Below are 10,490 nucleotides of genomic sequence, written 5' to 3'. Positions count from 1 at the left end.
TTTTTATCTAGTATATTTAATCAGTATATTTTTTATTATATAAAATAGGATTCATATTTTATTAAAGAATTTTTAAGCAATTGATATTTTTTTATAGATTTTTGAAAAATTTTATAAATTTAATTTTATTATTATTAGTTTTATTATTTATATGTATAAAATTTTACAAATTTAATTTTATTATTATTATTATTTTTATTATATTATTATTTTATATTATGAAATTTTTTGTACTTCTATTATTCTATTATACTATATGATATTATATTATATAATATATTCTAATGTATATTTACAATTATATTGACTTATTACAATAAAATGATTAATACATTTCTAAAATTATTGTATTTAATATTAATTTATTAATATTCTTTATTTTAGCAATATCAAAAGAAGAGGCTGATGATGCTGCAAATAGAGGTCAACTGCCATATAATGGCTATTCCGAGGAGTTCCTAGACCGTTTAGAACCAAACGGCAATATACCTGCAGATAAAGATCGTCGTTACGGTAAGTGTAAAATTCATACATGCTATAAAAATAATCACGTTATAATCATATAATATAATTAAAAATATAAATTATAACTCTATTTATCAAACTGAATAAGTTTTATTATCATCAGTACTTATTAAGATAAATAGTATTTTTTTAAAGATATAATATGTGACATGAATGACTACTATATTTATATATTTATATTGATATTTGATATTTATTTATTTATGCATAAACATTTATTACTAATTACTAGTTAATAACAATCAGTAGCAGTTAATATGATTAAATTGATTCAATATAATTATATCTATTTGATAATCTATATTATATAAATTAAAATTTTTTATGTATTAATAAAATATTGAGGGATTATGATTCTACGTGGATTCCTATTGCTGTTATTTTAAAGAAAGTTTTAAGGACGAAATTGGATGTCATAGAATGGACAGGTGTGGGCGACCATGAGAGAGTGCATCGGCAGCTTTCCGTTTCTAGTGATTCCAAGCTTCTTGATGAGGATATACGAGAAGAAGCGAGAGTAATCTTACGACCTCGGCGTCCACCGCGACCTAAATCAGAGGTCTTCCTTGGGCCAGATCCACCTCCTAGAAGAACCAAGAGATTTTCAGCATTTGGGGTAATGTCAAATTCATATCTTCTATGTTTGTTTTTTAATATTTTAATGTTAAACAGTATCTGTATATATATTTATAGGGAGATTCTCCTTTTGGTAAATCTGAAGCTTATATAAAATTGGAACAATTAGGAGAAGGATCATATGCCACAGTGTTCAAAGGCTATAGTCATCTTACAAATCAAATGGTGGCACTTAAAGAAATTAGATTACAAGAGGAAGAAGGTGCTCCATTTACTGCCATTCGTGAGGCAAGCCTTCTTAAAGAATTGAAGCATAGCAATATCGTTACTTTACACGATATAATTCATACGCGTGAGACTCTTACTTTCGTTTTTGAATATGTTCATACTGATTTATCACAATATATGGAAAGGTATGGGAGTGGTAATGGTGGTTTAGATCCACGAAATGTTAAACTATTTTTATTTCAATTATTAAGAGGATTGGCATATTGTCATCGCAGGTAAAAGTATCTATATATATTAAAATTTTTAAATTTAATATTGATAATTAATTTATTGTATCTTAATTTAGGAGGGTATTACATAGAGATGTAAAACCACAAAATTTGTTAATCAGTGAAATAGGCGAACTTAAATTAGCAGATTTTGGTTTAGCAAGAGCTAAATCTGTACCATCACATACATATTCACATGAAGTTGTGACATTATGGTACAGGCCACCTGATGTTCTTTTGGGTTCCACAGAATATTCTACCTCACTTGATATGTGGGGAGTAGGTTGCATATTTATGGAGATGTTGACTGGTGAACCAACATTCCCAGGTGTGCGCTGTACGTACGATCAACTTGATAAAATATTCAAAGTATTGGGCACTCCTACTGAAGAAACTTGGCCTGGTGTTACACATCTGCCAGGATATAAACCGCATAGACTGGGATTCTATCCTCCACGAAAATTGGGTCTTTCGTTTCCTAGACTTTATGATATTGCTGAAGGTGATAATATGGCATCATCACTTTTACAATTAAATCCTGATCAACGGATAGGAGCTGAAGAAGCATTAAGGCATTCTTATTTTGCCTCTCTTCCTAGAAAACTATACGAATTGCCTGATGGTAAATTAATAATATATGATTATTAAAAAAATATATTTCAATAGAATTATTTGTCATTGATTGATTTTTATTTCTTTACAGAAGTATCGATATTTAGTGTTGAAGGTTGTCATTTATATACAAATTCGAGGCACGGGTGTGCAGATTCGCGTCACACAACTCTTAAGACTTGAAGTTAAAATTAAATATAAAGAAAAAAGTAAATAATAAGTAATTCCCAAATTCACATGTTCAGTGAAACGTTCATTCTCATACAAATTAGATTTACATTGGCACTATTGCCTTAACTCACATATACATTATTTCCGCGCGTCAATCGCTCTTTCTCAGGGCTGCTCTACAAATTCCATTCATTCTTCATAATACATACATATACAAACACAAATACAAGCATATACATAATTGCGATATTTTTGGTTTTCTTTTTTTTTTTTTTTTTCCAAAACTAGTATATACATATATGAAATGAATTAACGAAGATAAATTAACTGGCAAAGAAAATACGAAAGTAAGCTATCTGTGGCTAAATGAAGTAAAAGAATTTTGAGATTCGCACGCTCGATTTAGAAAGCAAAAGCACGCACGACCCATCCTCGCACTTCGTCCAAATATTAGATTTAGAATGATTTACCAATCAAAAAAAAATACTATACCGCCTTGTGGTTCTCGATCCCAGTCTGAATGAAGTCTGGAAATGGCGGTTGCTGTTTAGAAAAGATATAATAAAATAATTATAACTTAGAAAAATTCTGGAAGATCTGTAATACTTCATATAAATTTTATGCTGTTTTTGACTTTACTGTTGGTTACTGAGACAATTGAATATATTGGTATGTAACAAAAAAAATCATTGTTCGAATTAAAACTAGTTGTTAATTATATGACGTGATGATAGGAATAAATAATAGAATTCTAATAGAAAAAAATACCAATACGAATCAAATGTCGTAGCTACCAACATTATGAAATATGCAAGACTAACGAAAAAAACTTATCGTTGATGATATCAACGGTAGTGATCTAGTTGTAAGAATTAATATTAGTATGCTAGTGTCGATCGAAGTTCATTATCGACATTTACAAAGTAGTATCTATCAATGATAGTAAATCAAGAATGAAGTAATAATTATAGACGTAATCAAATCCAATTTGTTCAATCGCTCATACATTAAACTAATGGTGCTTGAACGAATTGTAGAAATAAAATGTTATTAAATTGGTATTAGTTATTTAGAATGGATTGTTCGGCCAATATCGTTTCTAAGTGGTTTTTAAAAATCATATATCTCTAAACGAACCAACTTTAATAACGTTGCGATAGTAATATAGGATAATGTAAAATGGTGTTACAGTCCTTCCGAGTTTTCTCTAAGCTACGATGATTATTACGATAAAATATTAATCCTTTAGTATTTACATTTATACCAATTTTTCAGCACACTTATAAAAATATCAACGAGGCGAAAAAAAAATTTTAAAAATATTTCGAAAAAATTTGGGACACGTTATTACTATTATTACTTATTAAAGATTATTATTTGAAAAAAGACGCGCAGAAGGTAGATTGTATATAGAACACCAGGTTCGTATTATTGATGACGCTGAGATAGCTGAGCTGAGACTAATAAATGTGACTTTGTAATAAATTAAAGCGTAGTTCGGTACACTTGAGACCTACCTGTTCTTCGTTAGGTTTTCCATGTGCAACAAATTACAGGAACGTTTATATTGTTAAGTATAATATAATGCAAAGCCTTATATCTGTAATACTTGTTCTGCTTAAGTATTGATTTTATACACATTTATTTCTTTATAATTATATTTTATTTGTAATTTTTCTAAGAAATCATTGAGATATTCGAATTGCTTCAAACTTGTATTAAGAAAGATAAAGAACTATGTTTTTGAAGTACACGTGTATGTTGAAAAATTTATACCTTATATATTATTTAGTGTAGTTTAGATTTGGAATCTTTATGAATTATTAAAATATTTTTTGTTTTAAATATCGTTTTAAATTTTATAATAATATAATATATTATAAAACTTTTATAAAAAGCTGAATTTTATATGTTAAATTTAATTTTATATGTTAAATAATTATATATTATTTAAGTAATTATTTAATAATATAACATTAATTATAAATTGATTTTAATTTTATTTACAAACATTAATATATATTATTACGATAAATTTTAAAAAATTAATGTATTCACAATTACTATTTTAAAGATATTAGTTTGACATAGACTGACATAGAGGTTAACATGGCTTTGTTGTCATTATAAGTAAAGTGTTACGTTTCGTAAAGCCAAGTGATTTCTATTAATATACTTAATTAAATTAATAAAAGTATGGTATGTCCTTGAATGGATTATTATTTCATTCATCAAGTTATATGAACATGTTATTTTCATTAAACGATCATACAAAGTGAAAGCTATGGCTGGTGTCATACAGGAGGTTAGAGATCCTCTATCCACGGACAGTAAAGGTAATAAATAATTTTTATTAATTGATTTTATTTAAGAAAGATTATATCCTTTGTATTTTTTTAAATAATATTTTATTACATAAAATTAAAAATTAAAATAATGTATTTTTAACGAATGTAAATTATGTCATTGATACACACAAAATATATACACGTCATCGGTAGTAGAACAAAGAAATTCCCGCATATTAATTTTTATTTTTATTATAAAAATGCCGTAATATTAGATGTTTGTTATTTCAGGATCTATGAGTATCAAAACGATATCTTATGAGGAAATTGCTATTAAGCTTTTAAATGAAAAGCTTTTATTAACGGCCTTAGAATTACATGCAGAGTTATGTGAAGCTGGAAAAGAATTATCTATTTTAAGAGAATTTTTTTCAAATCCAAATCATTTTGAAAATCAAAGTATTAAGCCAGAACCATATACCACTATGCGTATGTAAAACGATGTGGGAGTTATTTATATTATTATACAAATTTATTAACAATAAAAATTAAAAAAATAACAAGAAATTTAATGCAAGAACAAATTTTTATTGCTGTATTTATATTGTAATAATTATTTATTCTCTATAAAAAAATAATTGCAAAAGTAATATAATATTAGAATTTTATGTTATTAGCTAGATCTTCTAGTCAGGCTACTTTGGATTCACTTGATATGACAAGATATTCAGAAGATGGTGCAGGTGTTGATGAAAGAGTAGCAATTTTAGAATTTGAACTAAGAAAGGCTAGAGAAAGTATTTCAGCTCTCCGTGCAAATCTTACAGTAGTAACAGGTTTTTTTCATATATATTTGATATTGATATAATTATTTCAGTTTGATAATTATATTTACAAACTAATTATAATTATAAATTCAAACTAATGTTTATTTAAACATTTTAGAATCAGAAGGAACTATATCTGATAAATTCTCTGATAAGTATTTATCTAATGAAATTCCCATAAAACCTCATGAACAAAGAGCTATAAATTTTCTTGTTAACGAATACTTGTTAGCAAGCTCTTACAAATTAACATCAATTACATTTAGTGATGAAAATGAAAATCAAGATTTTGAAGATTGGCAAGATGTAGGATTAAATATTCCAAAACCAGCAGAATTATTACAAATTTATAGAGAATATATGAGAGCAAATGGATATGATAAATCATCTTCTGTAAGTGTTGGTGTGCAAACTGATTTCTGTGAACTAAAATCAGAAACAGAAGCAGAAAAAGATGAATTTAAAGAAATGGTTTGTGAAAATTATATTTATAATAAATTTTATATTTTATTAAATTAGATTTATTGAAATAACATTATTCATAGGTAAAAAAAGTAGAGGAACTTAAACAACAGACTACATTATTAGAACAGGAAAGATTGGATTTACAACAATTTATTGTCACTAGTGAAAATTTATCTCAAAATCCAATTAAAGTATAAATTTTAACATATGTTATAAAAAAACTTAAAAAAATTTAAAAAATTGTCTTTGTTTTTTAATCGACATATTTTTTTATAGCAAGGTAGTAGCGGAACAATACAAACAATCAATTCAAATTCTACTACTCCAGATAAATTTGAACTTCTTGAAACACCAGCTCGTGATACATCGACAGTGACTCAAGAAGTCGAAGAAGATGATAGCGTTTCTGTTGTTGTCAGTCTTGGGGAAACTGATCCCGGAGACAAAGAATGGACTAGAATACAATTACCTAGAGTAGATATTATTGAAGAATCATCCATTCTTCCTAATCCGCCATCTAGGTATTATTTTTTAGTAATATATTTTATTAATATATCATTTTTATATGTATATTTTTTATAAAAAATAAATGTTTTTAGACATTTACCATTAAAATTCAAAATGGAAGTAATAGCACATTGCTTAATAAATATTTCAAGTTCTGCAATTTCTACTGCGGAAGAAATTTTCAAAAATGGTATAACACGTGATACTCTCATTCAAATTTTAGCACAAACATTACCTCGGATTGTACCTAATGTTATTTTAAATAAGCGCGAAGAAGTGATACCATTAATATTAAGCACAATTCGACTTCATAATGATTCTACAGAAAGAGAAAAATTATTACAATTATTATTTAATCTAAAGAAAAGGCCACAAGAAGATGAAAGACAATTGATTTTAGCTGGTTAGTATAAAATATAATTATATATTATAAATAATATATAATTATTTTAATTAATTTTAATATTTTTTATTCATTTTAATATTAGGTTTTGTTGCTATGGCAAAACTTGAAGATGAACCAATGGAAGCTGAAGAAATTTTGACTATTTGTTGGGAACAAAGTCAACACAAATATCCTGAAAAAAGATTATTAGCTGTTGAATGCTGTTCAGTATTAGCTCCATATATGTCAGTTTGCATAAGAAATTCTTTAATGCTTTCTATGCTTCAACAAATGTTACTTGAAGATAAAGATCCTACAGTTAGGGCTAGTGTAGTAAGAAGTCTTGCATTATTGATAGCTTTAATGGATGATCCTGATAAATATTTTCAGGTATTATTTTATATTTAATAAATTTAATAATGTTTAATAAATTTAACAAACTAATTTAAATATATTATGTTGTTAATATTTACTTTCAGTGTGAAGAATTAGCATTAACAGCACTTCATGATATATCATCTATTGTTGTTGAAGTTGCATCTTCCTTACTTTTACCAATTTTAGCTCAATGGGCGCTTTCTCTCAAAAGATTACAGACACATCTATTACCACGTATTATATCTAAAGTAAAAAATCATTTAAAATCTTCATATCTTCAACATTCACCTAATAAAGATCATATCGATGAAGAAAGAATAGTATCATCAATTGGAGTATTACAGTATTTACTTCCACATATGGTTATCTGCATAGCAGATACTGATTCAGTTAGAACTTATATTGAACATGGAATATCATCTGATTTACGTGAGTATATCATAAATTTATATATAGATTTTTAAATAATTGCAATATTTAAAATTTTTTATATTTTATTATATAGCTGATGTGTTTGTGAATTTGTGTCATTCCAATATCGTTAATCCAAAAGTATTTTACAATGGTGATGTGGATATAGGAAATCTTCTAAATGCATTTTTTGCAAATACATGGGAAAATGATTCATGGCCAGAATTAGATTGGTTTACAAACAAATTGTACTTTGTTTTTTTTTTCTTTAAATTTTCAATTAATAGTATCATGTATTTATGATTAACACTTTCAGAGTGTTGGATATTTTGGAAATGGTAAAATCTGTCGAAACTAATCAAGAGACAATTTTAAATGCTCTTTTAATGTATATTCATTCTTTATGTTTGGGTTTTGGGCGATATATCACACAAACACGGGTAAATTAATATTTTGATTTTGAATATTTCATAATTTTAATCAAATGTAAATATCATATAAAAATAATTAACAATTTCATATTTTTTAGATTCAACCAATAATTGCATCTGAAATAACTGAACTTGAACAACAATTAACGACTTTATCAACTGATAAAAAGAATATGAATTTGACATTAATTCCAACATATTTAATTATATTGTCCACTTTGAATGGTATAGATGTTTCTAAATCTTTAAAACAGTTCCTTGTTGTTTTATCTATGAGTGGCACCAATATTACTAGTTTACAGATCGCAATTATTATGTTATGCGCTCAAGAAAATATGCAAGAACATGTTCTTAGTGGTTTATGGGATGGTTAGTTTTATAAATAATTAAAGTAGAATTTTTTTATTAGAAATTTAGTAATCAAGTTATGTCTTCCTCTATTTTTTATAGGGGTAGTACATCAAAGACCTATTGTACGATGCGCAACTGCAACATTATTTGGTTGTATAATAGCTCATATTTCCGATCAGTTAGCAAGTGCTAAAGTAGTTCCTGCAATTGTAACGCTCGTTAGTGATCCTGATATGTAAGATATCTTTGTAAATATTTCACTTCAAATTATTAATATTATTTATATTTATAAAGTTAATTCAATTATTCATTTTGAAAAAATATGAATAATTAACATAATTAAAATAATATTTATTTACTTTCAGAACTGTTCGATCTGCTGCAATTCCTTCTCTTGGTCGTTTAATAACGGAATGTAAAGTTAGAGAAATCCGTGATAAAGCACGTTTAACTTTAGAAACTATTGCTAAAGAACCTCATGGCATTCCGCCAACTTTAGCACTTCCTTTGGTTTCAACATTAGCATTTATTGCTCCTAATTGTCCTCAAAATTATATAGAAGATGGTAAATTTTTATTAGAAATTTTACATTTTCAATATTTATGATATGTAAAACACTAAAGTTTTTAATTTTTTATAGTTATAGCAACGCAATTAATGGGCATAACTTCATCAGCATTACAGCAAAGTCGTAAAATTGATCTCATTAGTTCATTAATTGAAGCATATTCTGTCTTAGTTTATTGTCCATTGAGTAATCAATGTGTTTCTAGCGTGTTATTGCCCGGATTAAAGTATCTCGAACAATTGATTAATCAATATTTACCTCAACAAAAAGAAACAGTTAGATCATTATTACGAGAAACAGAATCACGACAGGATCTTTCAAAACCAATGGAGAGGTAAATATTTAAATGCGTTTTGAACTTATATTTATGTTGATGATTTTGAAAATAAATTTATTGTGAGTTATTTATTTTTTTTTTTTTCTTAGATCTTTATCAATGAGTTCTGGCCTTTCTTTATCAATGGCTTCGGTAAACGTAGGACAAGGTGTAGAAGATATGAGACAGAGAGTGAGCAAAATATTTCAACAAAAAACTAGTTCACCAAGTATGTCTAGTATTTTTCGAAAGAAATAAAATTTTTTTGTCATTCATGTTTAATCATAAATATTATATTTCATTCTTTTTAAAATTTTACATTTTTTTAAAAGTTTATTTATAATATTTATGTTGTACTTAATATATATTATACAATTAAAAGTACAAGTGATGCACAAAATTTATACTAATCAGAATATAATATTATTATAAGTATTATTTGTTATAGTCAGGATATAAATTTGATAAATATTATTGAATATAATGGTGTGCCTTTTAAGATGTAATTTTAAATCATGTGAATTATAAAATTTAAAATGTTTTGAAAATTAAAATTTAACAGAACAGAAATTAATAGAATATTGATTTTGATTGCAGAATTAAGCATGATATTAAATACTTAAATAGTTACAATACTTTATATATAATTTCTCTTTATTATAATTTATTATTTATTATATATTATATATTTTAAGTAACTATAATATATTTATTAAAATGAATCTCATATACTTTTATTAATGTAAATAATTTATGTATTAATTATGTATTAATTATGTATTAATGTGTATTAATGTAATTAACTCTTACTAAAAAAAGAAAAAAAATTTAAATATATCCTGCCATAACACTACTTCGAATTTAAAAATATAGTTTTAAAAATATTTACTATATTTTAAATTATAGGAATGTAGTTTGTTCACGTAGTATATTCACATTCAAGAAATAGGTTGTGATTGTTAAACATTAAATGTTAGATATTTAATAATAATGATTTCATTTTATATTGCTATTTGATATTAAAAAGCAAAATAGTTTTTATTTTTGTCACCTCTAAAAATTTTGTGTGATATCATAAATCTATAAATACAATTAATGTGTATATTTGTACTTATATTGGTCATATGAATATGAACATTATTATTTTCTTTGCTATAAAAAAAAGAAATTAATCAAATTTAT

At 25.7% G+C, this 10,490-nt stretch overlaps 2 protein-coding genes across 8 annotated transcripts in view; both read left to right on the top strand.

Moving 5' to 3' along the window:
- LOC102674259 (cyclin-dependent kinase 14) overlaps positions 1 to 4,132 on the top strand; it is a 7,424-nt gene extending 3,292 nt beyond the window's left edge. For 4 of the 7 annotated variants that reach the window (XM_031510755.1, XM_031510754.1, XM_031510756.1 and 1 more), the window contains exons 3-7: positions 385 to 513; positions 918 to 1,141; positions 1,219 to 1,604; positions 1,676 to 2,220; positions 2,302 to 4,132. In XM_031510755.1, the coding sequence (XP_031366615.1) occupies positions 385 to 513; positions 918 to 1,141; positions 1,219 to 1,604; positions 1,676 to 2,220; positions 2,302 to 2,393 (1,376 nt within the window). In that variant the 3' untranslated portion in view covers positions 2,394 to 4,132. The remainder of the gene's footprint in view (positions 1 to 384; positions 514 to 917; positions 1,142 to 1,218; positions 1,605 to 1,675; positions 2,221 to 2,301) is intronic. The other 3 variants (XM_006616327.2, XM_006616326.2, XM_006616325.2) reach the window with 1 other exon arrangement.
- Positions 4,133 to 4,474: 342 nt separating this feature from the next.
- LOC102674649 (RAB11-binding protein RELCH homolog) lies at positions 4,475 to 9,590 on the top strand. The gene is made up of 16 exons (XM_006616329.2): positions 4,475 to 4,717; positions 4,961 to 5,158; positions 5,347 to 5,505; positions 5,615 to 5,967; positions 6,042 to 6,152; positions 6,238 to 6,482; positions 6,561 to 6,871; positions 6,957 to 7,243; positions 7,333 to 7,660; positions 7,737 to 7,890; positions 7,959 to 8,082; positions 8,172 to 8,442; positions 8,524 to 8,659; positions 8,790 to 8,989; positions 9,065 to 9,326; positions 9,419 to 9,590. The coding sequence occupies exons 1-16, from the start codon at positions 4,666 to 4,668 to the stop codon at positions 9,564 to 9,566; spliced, it is 3,339 nt and encodes a 1,112-aa protein (XP_006616392.1). The 5' UTR covers positions 4,475 to 4,665; the 3' UTR covers positions 9,567 to 9,590.
- Positions 9,591 to 10,490: the final 900 nt, after the last annotated feature.

The sequence above is a fragment of the Apis dorsata genome, unplaced genomic scaffold, assembly GCF_000469605.1.
Source record: "Apis dorsata unplaced genomic scaffold, Apis dorsata 1.3 scaffold_257, whole genome shotgun sequence".
NCBI classification, from domain to species: Eukaryota; Metazoa; Arthropoda; class Insecta; order Hymenoptera; family Apidae; genus Apis; species Apis dorsata.
Note: the sequence above shows the minus strand (reverse complement) of the source record. Positions and strands in the feature narration are given on the sequence as shown.

Bases quoted from the DNA above. Each gene is read 5' to 3' on its own strand.
- LOC102674649 (XM_006616329.2), top strand. From the start codon at position 4,666: ATGGCTGGTGTCATACAGGAGGTTAGAGATCCTCTATCCACGGACAGT. The intron at 7,244-7,332 runs GTATTATTTTAT...ATTTACTTTCAG, and splicing joins ATCCTGATAAATATTTTCAG to TGTGAAGAATTAGCATTAAC. The intron at 8,443-8,523 runs GTTAGTTTTATA...TATTTTTTATAG, and splicing joins TCTTAGTGGTTTATGGGATG to GGGTAGTACATCAAAGACCT.